The following is an 18068-nucleotide window of genomic DNA, read 5'->3' as shown; positions in this document are numbered from 1 at the left end:
GCCCGGATTCATTTCTCTGTGAATGAGTTGGACAGCCATATACATTTTCATAATCAATAAATACATAAATATAAGTTGGATGTTGAAATGTTCAGGGAGTCCCATTTAACCTTGGAAAGCAGGGCCTGCAACGAATCCATTTCTTTAATTAGCAGATCCCCTGTACTAACATATCAGATCTGTATTTCTTTATAAAGAAAATATTCACTATGCGGGATTTGGAGTACCAAATATGCTTCTCAGGGTATTTGTGGGGGATGGGCAGGTCACAGAAGTCAAGATGGTGCCTTCACCCATGCAAATCCTTTTTTATACCATGTGGAGTTGGCATCGTGATTTATTTCGATGGCAATTTTTTAATCACGGGTAGTTCTCGACATAACGACCATAACCGAGCCTGCTCATTATGGTTGCAAGTCTAGTCAGTCACGTGACTGATCTGATTTTCGACCTTTTTTCAGTGGTCATTAAGCAAACACCACCGTTGTTAAGCGAACCCATTGTTTGCTAGGGAGCGGTTTTGCGGAAAACCAGAAATAAGTTCCGGTTTTCCGCAAAACCTGAACACATGACCATGGGGCGCTACAAATGAGCATGTCATCATGTTGGTGAGTGCTTGAAATGCAGTCACATGACCATTGGGGTGTGTGTGTGTGTGTGTGTGTGTGTGTGTGTGTGTGTGTGTGTGACAGAACTTTGGAACCGGGTTGCAATTCCCTTGTTCCAGGCAGGACGTAAGTCGAGGACTTACCTAACTATTCTAATCAATGTAAATGTAATAAAGATGCTTTTGGAACTATTTTAGTGTGATTGCGTTGATTTTTAAAAGTACATTCTGATAGGAAAGTCTGGTTAAGTGCCATTACAAAGAACTGGATGTCTTGTTTGCTGTGTTGGTTGTGTCCTACTGGATTGGTCCTAAAACATTTTTGAAATCGGCTGAAACATTTTCAGGTTGTTTTGTGTCTTTTTTGTATGTTTAAAGAAAGATTTTTAAAGGCTATCTTTAGTGAATTCTATCATATTTGTTTACTGGAGTCTATTTTTATGGTGTATTGTAAGTGTGTGTTTTTTTTAAAAAAAAAATCAGTGGTTTGCATGTAAATTGCCTCCTCTTGAACTTTTCGGAGAGATTTGATATCTGTAAATTATGGCTTTTCAGTCCATTTAATTATTTTTTTAATGGTAAGGGTCTAAAAATGTTTATAGAAATATCGACATTCCTCTTTAATCAAATATTGTGACGCTGGTTGTGCTGTACCAAATAAAATTCTTTCCAACTCTGATTTCTGATTGCATTTAAGTGTTTGTTTGTTTCTGTGTCTGAGTGTGTGTGAGACACATACCACATGATTGGACCCGATTTTACATCCGCTTATACACTGGTCCTTAAGTGAATCATGTAAGAATAAGTCAAAACCACAGTCATTAAGTGAATCACACGGTCGTAAATCCAAATCCACTCCCTTGAATGGGCGTTTCAGGAAACCAGCAAAAATGTTGCAAATTGTGATTATGTAATCATAAATAAGTGCCCAAAATGTGATTATGGGACTGCTGGGGGAAGGGGCGAGGTTTAGGCCTTTTTAGAATGGATGGAATTGCTTTATAGGCCATAAAACATGCTTTCTAAGGCATCATTAACTCCAAATGGCCGTAAGTTGAGGACTGCCTATATACCGCTCAGGACCGCAAGATAGTTTGGGTTTGCCTGTACCCAAATTTGATACACTGAAGGTAAGCAGATTTAAGTACCACACCAGCAAGGGTCAGGAACTGGATGGCAATTAAAATTTTAATCCATTTCCATTGGAAAATGAAAAAAAAAAAAACTACAATATATCAGGATACCGTCACAGCCGTAAATGGAGCTCAGGATGGACAGTAAACCTGTTTTGCGCCTCAGTATTGCAGGTAATCAACTTAGAATCATTCGTTTAGCGACCGTTCGAAGTTACGACATTGAACAAAGTGGTCCTTGGTACTTCTGACCATCACAGCATTCTTGGATCAAAATCTGGGCGCTTAGCCACCAGCATATATTTAAGAGGGTTACAGCATCAAGTGTTCACGATTTGTGACCTCAGCTGGAGCCAATCACTAGGGGATGGTGAGTTCTAGTCCCACCTTAGGCATGAAGGCCAGCTGGTTGACTTTGAGCCAATCACTAGGAGATGGTGAGTTCTAGTCCCACCTTAGGCATGAAAGCCGGCTGGGTGACTTTGCGCCAATCACTAGGAGATGGTGAGTTCTAGTCCCACTTTAGGCATGAAAGCCGGCTGGGTGACTTTGCGCCAATCACTAGGAGATGGTGAGTTCTAGTCCCACTTTAGGCATGAAAGCCGGCTGGGTGATTTTGAGCCAATCGCTAGGGGATGGTGAGTTCTAGTCCCACTTTAGGCATGAAAGCCGGCTGGGTGACTTGGAGCCAATCATTAGGAGATGGTGAGTTCTAGTCCCACTTTAGGCATGAAGGCCGGCTGGGTGACTTTGCGCCAATCACAGTCACTCAGCCCAACCCACCTCACAGGGTTGTCGTGGAGAAAGGAGGAAGAGGAGGGAACAGTAGGCATGCTCACTGCCTTGAGTTACCTATAAAGTAATAAAGGCAGGATAAAATTCAATCAAGCAAGCAGATAATTATCTGGATGTTCTCAGATGCTTTCCTCTTTGTGCCAAGCCTTAGCACTTTGTAACTCCTTGCTTGCAAACAGCCTTTGCCTGTAAGCCAGATTTTATGAGAAGCTCCAAGAAAGTCACATAAACACAAAACACAACAAACACAACACAAAGTTGAGTCTTAACTCTGGACTTTTAAACCATCAACCAACCATCTACTGTATATGACCTAAATGGATAATTAGGCCAGGGCAGTGGTGGAATTCAAATTTTTTTACTACCGGTTCTGTGGGCGTGGCTTGGTGGGCATGTCAGGGGAAGGATACTGCAAAATCTCCATTCCCACCTCACTCCAGGGGAAGGATATTGCAAAATCTCCATTCCCACCCCACTCCAGGGGAAGATATTGCAAAATCCCCATTCCTGCCCCACTCCAGGGGAAGGATACTGCAAAATCCCCATTCCCTCCCCACTCCTGGGGGAAGGATATTGCAAAATCTCCATTCCCACCTCACTCCAGGGGAAGGATATTGCAAAATCCCCATTCCCTCCCCACTCCTGGGGGAAGGATATTGCAAAATCTCCATTCCCACCTCTCCAGGGGAAGGATATTGCAAAATCCCCATTCCTGCCCCACTCCAGGGGAAGGATACTGCAAAATCCCCACTCTTGGGGGAAGGATATTGCAAAATCTCCATTCCCGCCCCACTCCTGGGAGGATATTGCAAAATCTCCATTCCCTCCCCACTCCTGGGGGAAGGATATTGCAAAATCTCCATTCCCACCCCACTCGGGGGTCAGCCAGAGGTGGTATTTGCCGGTTCTCTGAACTATTCAAAATTTCCGCTACCGGTTCTCCAGAACCTGCTGAATTTCACTCCTGGGCCAGGGTTGTGCCAAACTAACCAGGATCGAACAGATTCAGGGAGGTCTGTTTGCCAAGAAAAGCGATTCTCTAATTTAGCTTGATTTAATTTAGCACAGCCCTTAAGAGGATCATGGGAACCAGTAAATATATCACCTATTCACGTTCTGATTGACAATCTTTCCTCTCCTAATCGAGTTTAAATCATGATCATCATTTTTTTTTAAAAAGCCCATTTTGAATCTCAAGTCGTCTTTCCCATCACTCTTTCCGAGGCCTAAAATTTGGTCTTGAAGATGGAGCAAAATGGGTTTTCAGCTTTGGCTTGATTGGCTAATGTGGCGGTCGGGTGAAATTCAGATTCCTCCATACAGGTAGTCCTCAACTTACAACCATTAACTTAGTGACCTAACTTACAACAGCACTGGAAAAAAATCTGACTTATGACTTGTTAAAACGGCACTAAAAAAGTGACGATCATTTTTCACACTTAACGACCGTTGCACTATTCCCGTGTCCACATGATCAGAATTCAGATGCTTGGCAACTGATTCATAGTTATGACAGTCACAGTGTCCCTGGAGTCACGTGATTCCCTTTTGCGACCTTCTAACCCACAGAGTCAGTGGGGAAGCCAGATTCACTTAACAACCGTGTTACTAAGTTAACAACTGTGGTGATGCACTCAACAAGTGTGGCAAGGAAATACAGAAATTGTAAACTTAATTGAAACGACTAAACGCTGTCTAAATTTATGAATCGGCCAAATACTCTGTTCAAAGAAAATACATTGTATGTTTGTATGTGTGTTTGTCTAAAAAAAAAAAAAAAAAACCTTTAAAAAAAAAGCGTGGCAAGAAAGGTTGTAAAACAGGACAAAACTTTTGCTTAACGCATTGTAAGCCGCCCTGAGTCTCCGGAGAAGGGCGGCATATAAATCAAATTAAAAAAAAAAAATTCACTTAACCATCAATTCTCAATCGGAATAGAGATGGAAGGGACCTTGGAGGTCTTCTAGTCCAACCCCCTGCTTAAGCAGGAGATCCTCCACCAGGGGTGTCAAACTCGATTTCATTGAGGGCCGCATCAGGGTTGTGTTTGACCTCGGGGGGGGGAGGGCGTGGCCAGGGGCGTGGCCATGGCGGGCATGACATAGGACTCATTTTGGGGCCACCTGTAGTGGCCAAGTGTTAAGCCAAGACTTCCCAGAGACCCTCACTCACTCTCATAATCTTCCTTCCTTCCTTCCTTCCTTCCTTCCTTCCTTCCTTCCTTCCTTTCCTTTCCTTCCTTCCTTCCCTTTCCCCCTCCCTCCCTTCTTTTTCCTTTCCTCTTCATTCTCTTTCCTTCCCCCCTTTCCTTATTTTTCCTTCCTTGCTCTCTTCCCATCGTTTCATTTTCTTCGTCTTTCCTCTTTACATTTCTCCTTTTGTTTTTAGTTTTATTTGCTAGCCCTCTGCCAGCGAAAATGGAGCTCGGGGGGAAACCGCACGCAGCCCAGCCAGGTCCCATTTTCGGCCACGACGACCTCCTGCAGTCCTCTGCCAGTGAAAACAGAGCTTTGTTTGCGGTCCCCCCAAGCTGCATTTTCGCTGGCAAAGATACCCCAGGCCGGTCCTTTGCTGTTTCCAGGGTGGTCCCGCGAGCCAGATCCCAAGTACCCCGCGGGCCAGATCTGGAGTTTGAGCCTTAAGTTTGACACCCCTGCCCTATACCCTTTCAGACAAGTGGCTGTCCAGTCTCACTTACCAACAAAAATAGTTACAAATAGTCAGGAGTGGGCTGCTGGGGGTTCGCAGGGGTTCGGGAGAACCTCTAGCTAAGATTCTGTGCAGTTTGGAGAACCCCCAAATCCCACTCCTGGCTGGCCCCGCCCACCCCTCCCCTCCCCTCCCAGGAGTCCCCATGGGGCTCGGGGCAGGCAAAAAACAGGCCTACTGGAAGTTTGGGAAGAGGGCCTTTGGAGCGCCTCCGAAGCCTGGGGAGGCCATTTTCACCATCCCGGAGACTCAAGGAAAACCTCCGGAGCCCAGAGAGGGCAAAAAAGCTCTCCCCGCTATGGTGCAGGAGGCTGACGAGGCCACACCCATTATGGCCACGCCCACCCAGCAACCAGGCAGAGAACCCCTTCCTAAAATTTTTGAAGCCCACCCCCTGCAGAGAGTCCTCAGTTGAGGACTATCTGTATTCCCTTAAAGCAGGAGTCTGCAACTTTAAACACTCAAAAGAGCCATTTGGACCTGTTTCCCACAGAAAAGAAAACACCGGGAGCCACAAAACCCTTCCCGTGCTTGACTATTTCTTGAGCGGCCACAAAATTAGCCTATGTAGTTGAATTAAACGTTCTGTTTTCTTCTGAAACTTTTCTTTTCTTGGATTTATCCCTGGTTGGCCTACCGGGGGTTGAAAAGCTCAATAAATCGCGTGTTGGTGGGTGTCGCACATTGGCGGTTGTGACGCATATTTTGAGTGACAGGGAGCCGCAGCAGAAGGGTGAAAGAGCCACATGCGGCTCCAGAGCCGCAGGTTGCTGACCCCTGCCCTTAAAGAAAGACCTCGTACTTGAATGTCGCGCTTTTTTAAAAATAAGGGTTTTGCTTTTAATCTGGCTTATTTTTTACACCCCCTCGGGAATGGCAAAGGTGGGAAAGATCAGGGTTGCGAGGTGTCCTCTCCCACGTTTTCGGCAAGATACGGTTTAGTCTTAAGCAGTATGGAATCACGCCACTGTTCGTAGACAAGCGTGTACGTTTCCGCTCTTCGGACAGTGAATCTATACAAGCGGTCGGACAAGAGGTTGTGTATTTCACACGTGTTGGAGGTGACCGGCATAATTCCACACTGGACTCGCTCTTGAGGAGTTCTGGGCTCCAACAGCCGAAACTGGAGTTCGAACTGGTCCAGCTGGGACTGCTGGCTCGTGACCAACCATTTGAGGCTGACCCAGTCCTCGTGGGCCGCCGATTCCCTCCGGTCAAACATCACGGGCATCTTGGTACTGAGGACTAGTCTGATGTGTGGGATTTTGGTGATCCCAACGTCGGAGACCAGCCGGTGTTTGATGTACAACCGTCCGGGGACCAGCATGGCCAGGAAGTAATCCATTTGCTCCGAAAGTCTGGAGAGCTTCTGCTTGAGCGTGTCCCACCTGGAAAGGAAAGTCATCATGTCATAGGTCTCCAGAAGGTGGACCAGCTCCTCCCGACCTCTCTCTAATTCTTCTAGCAGGTCAGACAGGAGCAGCAGCTGAATTTTGGTCTGGATGGTGCCCACTTTTTTCATCCTTTGGAAGCGCCAAGGATCGATCAGTTGGAACATAGTGGTGGGAAGCATCAGGTGGTTCTGATCTCCCAGGGCCAGATGCTTCGGCAGGATTTCGAGGTAGTAGGAGCACTTCTTGAGAAGCTCGATCCGTTTGTGGTGCCGTCGGAGGAGGTGCAGGCTCAGGTCCGCATGCAGGAACTCCAGCACCATGTTCTTCCTCTCCAAGTAGATGCTCCAAGCTTCGTTCTCACGCTCTTCGTCGTGGTACGCCATGGTTGGGAGGCTGGCTCCTAACTTGTTCAAGTAGAGGTCAATCGTTCCAATGTTCATCCTACCTGGGCTGGAAGAAGCAACGACAAAAGGGGAAAACAAATCAGGGTCGTCGTTCATACATCTATATTTATATAGCGCAGGGCATCTATAACAGTAACAGAGTTGGAAGGGACCTTGGAGGTCATCTAATCCAACCCCCTGCTCACGCAAGGAGACCTGTACTAGGGATTCGAACCGCCGACTTTTCTGATTGACAAGCTCAATGTCTTAGCCACTGGGCCACCTAGTCAGGCTACAGCAGGGGTCATATTCATTTACCTTCGCTACCGGTTCGCAAATGTGAGCATGCGCGCATGTGCAGAGCGTCAAAAACGGGACGTGATGACGCCCGGGCGGATGGAGCCTCCTGCAGCCGCCGCTACCAATTCGCCCGAACCAGATAGAACTGGCTGTTGTGCAATCACCAGTATACAAATTTAGTCCAAATGAAGCGTCAGCAAATATCTATCTATCTATCTATCTATCTATCTATCTATCTATCTATCTATCTATACACACAGGTAATCCTCAATTTACAGCAGTTCGCATAGTGACCGTTCAAAGTTACGGCGTCTCTGAAAAAAGTGACTTACGACCGTTTTTTTAACAGTTACAAGCTTTGAAGCATCCCCATGATCAAACTTCAGAGGCTTGGCAACTGGTTCATACTTATGACCGTTGCTGCGTCCCAAGGTCATGTGATCCCCTTTTGTGACCTTCTGACAAGCAAAGTCAAGGGGGAAACCAGATTCACTTAACAACCAAGTTACTAATCCAACTGTCAACTCGCGAGGCTTCCCTAACCCGCTCCTGAGTTGCCATAGGCAGGGGGATGGGGAACTGAGCCTCGCAGCTGCATCGAGGAATTTGCACCTCAAACGCACATCCTAGCCAGCCAAAGTTAAGGTCATCTCCACAGAAACCAGTAACGGCCAGAAGGAGTGACTTCTACGATCCGGGAAATTGCTTCGTTGGGTGAATGTGACTGAGTGGGAGTGGGAAACATGACTCATGAAACATGAGGCAAGGCGCTGAGTGGGATCAGAGCTGGCTTCACTAGGTCTGGACTAAAACTGGACTTTCTCGTTTTTCTTTGAAGACATTTCACTTCTCATCCAAGAGGTGTTTTCAGCTCTCTCTCTCTCTCATATCTATCTTCTATCTATCTATCTATCTATCTATCTATCTATCTATCTATCTATCTATCTAATCATTATCTATCTATCTAATCATTATCTATCTAATCATTATCTATCTATCTATCTATCTATCTATCTATCTATCTATCTATCTACATCTATCCATTATCCATCTATCTATCTAATATCTTTTTTCTTCCTTCCTTTCCTTTCCTTCTTCTTTCCTTCTTTCCTTTCCTTTCCTTTCCTTTCCTTTCCTTTCCTTTCCTTTCCTTTCCTTTCCTTTCCTTTCCTTTCCTTTCCTTCCCTTCCCTTCCCTTCCTTCCTTCCTTCCTTCCTTCCTTCCTTCCTTCCTTCCTTCTTTCTTTCTTTCTTTCTTTCTTTCTTTCTTTCTTTTTCTTTCTTTCTTTCTTTCTTTCTATACCCCAATCACACTTGTATGCTTCTGGGTTGTTTAGAAATAAAGCAGCAAAGTCATATAAAAGTTAACAAAGTTAAAAACCTGATTAAAAGAAAGTTAAAGAAAGCAGCTGCAGAGTTAAAAGGCAGAGGAAGCAACTTTTAAGGATGGCTGAAAAGAGAGGTGTAAATTCCTTGGTTTCAAACATTTGATAAAGGAATATTAAGCCTGCGATCCAGAGCCCCATGAAACCCAGAGAAATTTAATTAAAAATAAACAATTTAATAAACATGCATGTTGGACGCTGTAATATTAGAGTCCAATACATACAGTATTAAATTCTACCTTTCTTAGTGCATTTTTATTCGGGGTACTGTTATTGTTTAGCTACATTTTTAATAGTTTCATATTTCTGCTTGCCAATAAACGAACAGAATTTTAGAATGAAAGCTGATAGGAAATTTGTTTGCACAAAGCTGTCTAAACCATAGAAGTTCTTTGATCTTTCTTTTGACATAGCATAGCAGATTTAACCCACATTTTTTAAATTTTGCATGGCTGACTGGGGAATTCTGGTAGTTGCAGTCCACATATCTTCAAGTTGCCAGAAACACTGTTATATAGGTTTAAAGCATCCAAACATTTTATTTATTGATCTGTATCACACTTTTATTACTTTTACAAATAATTCATAGGCCCAGTACTCTTCAACATCTTCATCAATGACTTGGACGAGGAGATAGATGGGAAACTCATCAAATTTGCAGATGACACCAAACATTGAACATTAGGCACTATCTAACAAAATGAAATTCAAGGGTGAAAAAAGGAAGGTTCTACATTTAGGCAAGAACAAAATGCAACAGTAGATGTGGTACCTCGCTCAATAGTAGTAACTGTGAGAGGAATCTTGGAGTCCTAGTGGACAACCATTTAAATCTGAGCCAACCGTGTGCAGCAGCTGCCAAAAAAGCCAACACAGTTCTGGGCTGCATCAACAGAGGGATAGAATCAAGATCAGGTGAAGGGTTATTACCACTTTATAAGGCCTTGGTAAGGCCACACTTGGAATATTGCATTCAGTTTTGGTCGCCACGATGTAAAAAAGATGTGGAGACTCTAGAAAGAGTGCAGAGAAGAGCAACGAAGAGGATTAGGGGACTGGAGGCTAAAACATATGAAGAACGGTTGCAGGAACTGAGTATATCTAGTTTAATGAAAAGGACTAGGGGAGACATGATAGCAGTGTCCCAATATCCCAGGGGCTGCCCCAAAGAAGAGGGAGTCAAGCTATTCTCCAAAGCACCTGAGGGCAGGACAAGAAGCAACGGGTGGAAATTAACCAAGGAGGGAAGCAACTTAGAACTAAGGAGAAATTTCCTGACAGGTGGAACAACTTGCCTCCAGAAGTTGTGAATGCTCCAGCACTGGAAGTTTTTAAGAAGTTATTGGATAACCATTTGTCTGAAGTGGTGTAGGATTTCCTGCCTAAGCAGGGGGTTGGACTAGAAGACCTCCAAGGTCCCTTCCAACTCTTATTATTCTAAATTTTCTAACTCAAGCCACGATAGTGTAAAGTTACATGTTACATGGCGGGAAGGACAAAGGAATGGGAAAGGAACCCAATACAATGTGTGAAAACACCTGAAGTGATTCTACAGTCCAGGATAAAGACTTCAAGAAAGGAGGTCACTGCAGGGATGAGAAAACAACACACCTGGGGTGTGAAATACCCACAAAAAGCTAGAGGGCCAGGTTTATACAGTGGGAAAACTTCATTGGGGTTGAACACCACGCAAATGGTGGTTCTAGCCAAGCCTCAGATGGGAGGCCAGCAAAACCCAGCTCAACAGGCTCCAACTGGCGCAGAGTGCGGCCGCGCGGGTGGTTATGGGAGCGACATGGCGTTCCCATGTAACACCTCTCCTGCGCGAGCTGCACTGGCTCCTGGTGGCCTTCTGTGTGTGCTTCAAGGTCTTGGTTACCACCTTTAGAGCGCTCCATGGCTTAGGACCTGGTTATCTACGGGACCGCCTACTACCACCAGTAGCCTCCCACCGGCCGGTACGCTCTCATAGAGGGGGGCTCCTCCGGGTGCCGTCAGCCAAACAACGTTGACTGGTGACCCCCAGGGGGAGAGCCTTCTCTGTGGGGGCACCTGCTATCTGAAATGAGCTCCCTCCGGAGATACGGAGGATCCCGGATCTACGCACCTTCCGCCACGCTCTTAAAACCTTTTTATTCCATCAGGCTGGCCTGGCCTAATTTTTCCCTTTCCCCCTTTTTAAAACACAAATTTTAATTTGTTTTTAATTTATTGGGGTGTTTTAAATCTGTCTTCGGCCAAATTGTTTAATTCAGTTTTATTCTGTTTTTAAAATTTGTATTTATGTGTTTTTAGCTTGTGGCTGTTCACCGCCCTGAGTCCTTCGGGAGTGGGGCGGTATACAAATCAAATAAACTAAACAAACCATGATGTGGAAGCTGGTTTCCTAGGGCACCTAACGTACTAAGCAGTGGTGGGTTTCAAAAATTTTTACTACCGGTTCGGTGGGTGTGGCTTGGTGGGCGTGGCAGGGGAAGGATACTGTAAAATCTCCATTCCCACCCCACTCCAGGGGAAGGTTCCTGCAAAATCCCCATTTCCGCCCAATCAGCTGGGACTCGGGAGGCAGAGAATAGATGGGGGCGGGGCCAGTCAGAATTTTTACTACCGGTTCTCCGAACTACTCAAAATTTCCGCTACCGGTTCGCCAGAACTGGTTAGAACCTGCTGAAACCCACCTCTGGTACTAAGCCCTAAATGGGAGTTAACAAACCACAAGGACTTGACTGTAATGCACCTTAGCACATAAAGTGGTTTGCTTCGTTTTGGGATCTCGGGCAGGGTTTGCCAACCTTGGTGACTTGAAGACGGGTGGACTTCAACTCCCAGTATTCCCCAGCCGGTCTGGTGCTAAAATTTGCAAGAAAGTCTATTTTTTTTTTTTTCCATGATGATATGCCTCTCTTAGAGCTTAAGACCAGAGTTTTTCAACTTTGGCGACTTTAAACCCTGTGGACTTCAATTCCCAGAATTCTGGGAATTGAAGTCCACACACTTCAGTTGGCCAAGATTTGGGGTTAGGAACACCTGATTTAGGCGTGGTAGTGGGTTAGTGTCCCCAGACAGACAGGCAGACACCGTCTAACAATGGGGGGGGGAGCAACCCCACCGAAGGGGCGTCCCCATGAAATGCTAAACCAGGTTAGAACAAAGTCGGGGAACTGGGGTTCATCCCATGGAGGGAGGGAGGGAGGGAGGGAGAGATCTGGACCATCGGAATCCGTGGCTCAAAGGACCGCGCGGTAGATCAAACGATGCGGAGCTGGAACAAACCCTGGTCTCCGTGTCACGTGTGAACCTACCTGCGTCCTCGGGACAGACGAACCCAGAAAACCAGGGGAGCCCCCCCCCACCCAAACCCCAAAGATCCCTTGTTCCCCAATAGACCCCGACCCCAACTCGGGGTCCGCACCGCTCGTCTCGTGGGAATGCGGTCCATCCATGCCGCTTTTTTCTCCCCCTTCCCACATCTGGCGGGACTCCCCGGGGGTGCAGTGGAGAGTCCCCCCCCCCCGTGTGCCCACTCTCGCCTGCTCCTGGGGCGGCGGGGAAGCGCCGGTGGGACCCCTCGCGGGCCTCACCTGTGGCTTAGCATGGTTGGTCCCGGGGCAGCCGCTCGCCCTCCGCCCCCCCTCTGCCAGCCGGGCCAGGGCCAGGGTCGGACCGGGCCGGACTGGACCGGTCGCCCTGGCAACTCATTGTGCCGCGGGGGGGCAGCAGTGTTCTGGAGCCCGCGGGCGCCGCCTTGGCGGTGGGGAACGGAGGGGGGGGCGCAAGGGAGAGAGCCCGCCCTGCTTAGGAAAGTGATTTGGACCAGGTGGGCAGAGGAAGAGTCCTGAGCCCCCTTGAAGGGATTTGGGGAAGGGGGAAATGGGAAGCAGCAGCCCCCTCCCTCGGGGGGTCTTGGAGAAGTAAGCAGGGGAGACCCCTGACTCAGTCTTGGCAACGTTAAGAGGTGTGGACTTCAACTCCCAGAATTCCCCAGCCAGCGAAGAAGAAAGAGGAGAGGAGGAGGAAGGAGTCTTGGATGTGGAGCTGTTGAGTTCCTAAAGCTTTCTGCGGACTGATAGTAGGTACATTAAAATTAAGACGAAGAGTTCAGTTGGCAGTCAGTTGCTTTGATTCCATAGAGCAGCAAGATACCAAGTGTCTTTTCTTTTCTTTTCTTTTCTTTTCTTTTCTTTCTCTCTCTCTCTTCCTTCCTTCCTTTCCATTTCTCTCTCTCTCTCATCTTCCTCTTCTTCCTTCCTTCCTTCCCACTCTCTCTCTCATATTACTCTTCTTCCTCTTCTTTCTTCCTTCCTTCCTTTCCAGTCTCTCTCTCATATTACTCTTCTTCCTCTTCTTTCTTTCTTCCTTTCTTCCTTCCTTCCATTTCTCTCTCTCTCTCTCATCTTCCGCTTCTTTCTTTCTTTCTTTCTTTCTTTCTTTCTTTCTTTCTTTCTTTCTTTCTTCCTTTCTTCCTTCCTTCTTTTCTTCCTTTCCATTTCTCTCTCTCTCTATTACTCTTCTTCCTCTTCTTCCTTCCTTCCTTCCTTTCCATTTCTATCTCTCTCTTGCCTTTCTTTCTTTCTTTCTTCCTTCCTTCCTTCCTTCCTTCCTTCCATTTCTCTCTCTCTCATCTTCTTTTTCTTTCTTCCCTCCTTCCTTCCTTCCTTCTTTTTTCTTTCTCTTCCCCCTTTTCCTTCCTTTTCCTTCCTTCCTTCTCTCTCTCTCACATCTTTCTTTCTTTCTTTCTTTCTTTCTTTCTTTCTTTCTTTCTTTCTTTCTTTCTTTCTTTCTTTCTCTCTCTCCCTCCCTCCCTCCCTCCCTCCCTCTCTCTCTCTCTCTCTCTCCCTCTCTTTTTCTTTCTTTCCGTGCACACATACCTTTTTTCACTAGAGGGCAGCAGTGTTCCTCTGTTTTCCCTTGAATCAGTAAAAAAATGCTCCTTTCTGGTGAGAACAAGAAGCAATGATTGGGTTTAAGAGTACAGGAAGTCCTCGACTTACGACCGCTATCGAGGCCAACATTTCTGTCGCTAAGCGAGACAGCTTTTAAGTGAGTTTTCCCCCACTTTTCTTCCCACAGAGGTTCAGTGAATCACTGCCGTTCTTAGTCACATGGTTGTTAAGTGAATCTGGCTTCCCCCTTGACTTAGCTTGTCAGAAGGACGCAAAAGGGGATCACATTAACACTCCAACCGTCATAAAGATGAGTCAAGTTGCCAAGCGTCTGAATTTTGATCATGTGACTGCAACAATGATTGTAAGTGTGAAAAACAGTTCAGAATAACAGCGTTGGAAGGGACCTTGGAGGTCATCTAGTCCAACCCCCCGATCCCCAGTCATAAGTCGCTTTTTTCGGTGTCGTTGTAACTTCGAGAGGTCCCTAAGTCGAGGACTACTGTATAGAATAGCTTCTGGTTATGTATGTCTGATAAATCCCAGTAATTATGAAAAAACATCTCGTGTTATTGTATCTCCTAGTGATCTTTCTTTCTTTCTTTCTTTCTTTCTTTCTTTCTTTCTTTCTTTCTTTCTTTCTTTCTTTCTTTCTTTCTTTCTTTCTTCCTTCCTTCCTTCCTTCCTTCCTTCCTTCCTTCCTTCCTTCCTTCCTTCCTTCCTTCCTTCCTTCCTTTCTTTCTTTCTTTCTTTCTTTCTTTCTTTCTTTCTTTCTTTCTTTCTTTCTTGGTTCGATTTAGATGCCGCCCTTCTCCGGAGACTCAGGGTGGCTTACAATGCGTTAAGCAATAGCCTTCATACTTTTGTATATACCTGCTTAGTAGGGCTTTCGGGGCTCCCTAAGCGGTATTCTTTTTTATACAAAGTCAGCTTATTGCCCCCACAAACCGGGTCCTCATTTTACCTACCTCGAAAGGATGGAAGGCTGAGTCAACCTTGAGCCTGGTAATTGCAGGCAGCTGGCAGTTAAATACTACTTTAACAGTAATTTAGTCCACTGCACCATCAGGCTCCTATGTTACTATGGATATTCCTGTTTACCTCCAAGGTTCCTCTGTTTACAAACCTATACAAATCTAAGCCACCCGCCAACCCAACTCGTGGGATAAAGATTCAGAAAGATAGACGGACAATATGACTTCTCAGCTTGCTCTTCACCATTTCTGACCGATGGCAGTCCAGCCTCTTCTTGAAAGCTTCCAGTGATGAAGCTCCCACAACTTCCGAAGGCAACTTCTGTTCCATCGATTGATTGTTCTCACTGTCAGAAAATTCCTCCTTATCTCCGGGTTGAATCTCTCCTTGATCACCTCTGTGGTCTGTTGTGACATGTTCCATGAGTCAGAGCCATATGCTAAATAAATTAAATCAATAAACAGTGAATCAGAAGATGAAACCATTTATTTCCTTGAGTATAGCATGTGAAAGATAGTTTTAAGTAAAACTAGAGTATATATATATACATGTTGATACAGTAAGCTGTAAAATAATATATGATGTCATGTTATGTTTGTTATGTGTTTTTAATGTGTTTTTGTTTTTGTTGTATTTTTCTTTTGTTTTTAAAAGTCAAAAGTTCAATATTTTTTTTTAAAAAAAAGAAAGACAATTTTAAGGTTTAACTTTTGTGATGAGCATCCAAATATTGTTACCATTACTCCTCGGCATACGACCATCCAATTAGCGACCGTTCAAAGTTAAAACAGCACTAAAAAAAGTGACTTATGACCATTTTTCACACTTAACGACCGTTGCGCTATTCCCATGGTCACATGATCAAAATCCAGAGGCTTGATAACTGACTCATACTTATGACGGTTGCAGTGTCACGTGATCCCCTTTTACGACCTCCTGACAAGCAAAGTCACCGGGGAAGCCAGATTCCCTTTTAACAACCGTGTGACTAATTTTAACTGCACTGATTCGCTTAACAACCGTGGCAAGAAAGGTTGTAAAATGGGGCCAAACTCACTTAACAACTGTCTTGCTTAGCAATGGAAATGTTGGGCTCCGTTGTGGTCGCAAGTCGAGGAATGGCTGTAATTTATTTGCTCCAGCGTAGCAGGTGAAACGCAGCAATTTTGTTAACACAGGTTTAAGATTTCGCTTTTTGGCAAATACCCAAATGTTGATAGAACAGAACAGAAGAACAGAGTGGGAAGGGGCCTTGGAGGTCTTCTAGTCTCACCCCCTTCTCAAGCAGGAAACCCTCTAACATTGCAGACAAATGGTTGTCCAAATATCTTCTTAAAATCTTCCAGTGTTGGAGCATTCACAACTTCTGGAGGCAAGCAGTTCCACTGGTTAATTGTCCTCACTGTTAGGAAGTTTCTCTTTAATTCCAGGTTGCTTCTCTCCTTGATGAGTTTCCACCCATTGCTTCTTGTCCTGCCCTCAGGTGCTTTGGAAACTAGCTTGACTCCCTCTTCTTTGGGGTATCCCCTGAGATATTGGAAGACTGCTCTCATGTCTCCCCTAGTCCTTCTTTTCATTAAACTAGCCACAGTGGTGGGATTCAAGTAATTTAACAACTGGTTCTCTGCCCTAATGATTTCTTCCAATAACCAGTTTGCCAAACTGCTCAGAGAGTTAACAACTGGTTCTCCCGAAGTGGTGCGAACTGGCTGAATCCCACCAATGACTAGCCATGCCCAGTTCCTGCAACCGTTCTTCATATGTTTTATCCTCCAGTCCCCTAATCCTCTTCGTTGCTCTTCTCTGCACTCTTTCTAGAGTCTCCACATCTTTTTTACATCGTGGCGACCAAAACTGGATGCAGGATTCCAGGTGTGGCCTTACCAAGGCATTATAAACTGGTATTAACCAGGGGTGAAATGCTCCCGGTTCGGACCAGATCCCTCGATCCGGTAGCGATGGTGGCGGGTGGTTCGGAGAACCGGTAGCAAAAATCCCTGCGGCCCCCCCCCCCATGCCCAGCTAAGCCGCACGATCATCAGAGGCTTTTTTTTTTTTTTTTACTTTTAAAAGCATTTTTTCTACAACCTCTTCCAACGAAAAAATGCTTTTAAAAGTAAAAAAAAAAAAACCCTCTGATGATTGTGCGGCTCCGCTGGGATCGTCAGAGGCTTTTCAAAGCATTTTTTTCTGCAATTTCTTGGCCGAAGAGTTGGTAAAAAAAATACTTTGAAAAGTCTCTGACGAGAAAAAATGCTTTGAAAAGTTTAAAAAAAAAAAAAAAAGTTGGCAACGCCCAGCCAGTCACATTACACCTCCCCCCCCCACAAAGCCACGCCCACAGAACCGGTAGTAACAAATTTTACATTTCACCCCTGGTATTAACGCTTCTTTATTTCTTTTAACGGGAGTGCTGGTTTTACCCTCTCTCTTCACTAACACACTCCCATCATACAGTTCCCCATCGCACAATTTGCATTACTTCAGGTGCCTCCTCCAAGCCCCCGTGTTTCGCCTTTCCATTCCCTAAGTACCTCGCCATACTATCTTCTTCTTCTTCTATTTCTGAACCATCCACCCCCGCTGTTTCATGTCTTTTTAATGAAGGTTAGTCACTTTAAAAGCTTTCGCTCGATGCCCTTTAGCACCAGCCCACTTCTCCAACGTTAACACATTTGGGACAACTTGATCTGTAGCGGATCCACCCCCACCCTCTCCAGATTAGATTAGATTAACAGAGTTGGAAGGGAGGAACTTGTAGGTCTTCTCAAAGTTCCTCAAATGCTATACCTAAAATGAGAAGCAACCTGTTCTGTCCCCAACCACACGCACACACACCAACAGACGTTCAAGAGTTAAAGACCAAACCAGCCGGCAAAATCCTTTTCCTTAAGATAACGGAACTTGGCAACTACCTAGTGGCTGCCTGCCAAGAGTTTATTATTTACGAAGAGGAGAGATAACTTCTCCCCACTCCTGGTACATCAAAAGAAACAGCTCAATAATTATGGAGTCAATCAAGTCCAGAGATAATCCAGCAAAGTCTATAGCGAAAGTCCGGCAATGCAGAATGGCGTGGAAGCTTTCAGCTTTGTTCGTCACAAGGTTTGACTGGCCACCACGCTCCCTTTTATACCCTGTGGGGTGTGGTCCAGTGACTCAGCCTAATCTCGGGCACGCCTTTTCTTCTGTTGCGCGCGCTTATCTCTGTTGCGACGCTGGCGTGGATCCAGCCAAGACTCATTACCCTCATCACTGTCCATCTGTGGCTGCGTGGACGTGCTTGGCCCCGGCCCTATCTCTTGCCCTTCGGCGGATACCAAAGGCATTGCCAGAGAGGAGGGTCCTGGAGAGGGAGGCCTTGCCAACTCCTCTCCTTCACTCTCGGAGTCCTCTCCTGCCGATGACACAGGCTCCGGTAACGGAGCCACAACACAACCCCTATGAGGTTATCCCCTTTCGCCTTCTTCTCCTTTCTTCTTCTCTTTCTTTCTAGGTCATCTAG

The 18068-nt window shown here is 45.7% G+C and overlaps 1 protein-coding gene across 1 annotated transcript; it reads right to left on the bottom strand.

Annotated features, from left to right (window-relative positions):
- Positions 1–6059: 6059 nt before the first annotated feature.
- On the bottom strand, positions 6060–12656 carry FNDC11 (fibronectin type III domain containing 11). The gene is made up of 2 exons (XM_034403909.3): positions 12287–12656; positions 6060–7088 (listed from the first exon to the last, which is right to left on the bottom strand). Exons 1-2 carry the CDS (start codon positions 12298–12300, stop codon positions 6137–6139), a joined length of 966 nt encoding a protein of 321 aa, XP_034259800.1. The 5' UTR covers positions 12301–12656; the 3' UTR covers positions 6060–6136.
- Between the last annotated feature and the right edge of the window lie 5412 nt (positions 12657–18068).

The sequence above is a fragment of the Pantherophis guttatus genome, chromosome 3 (genome assembly GCF_059756535.1).
Source record: "Pantherophis guttatus breed Tessera chromosome 3, ASM5975653v1, whole genome shotgun sequence".
NCBI classification, from domain to species: Eukaryota; Metazoa; Chordata; class Lepidosauria; order Squamata; family Colubridae; genus Pantherophis; species Pantherophis guttatus.
Note: the sequence above shows the minus strand (reverse complement) of the source record. Positions and strands in the feature narration are given on the sequence as shown.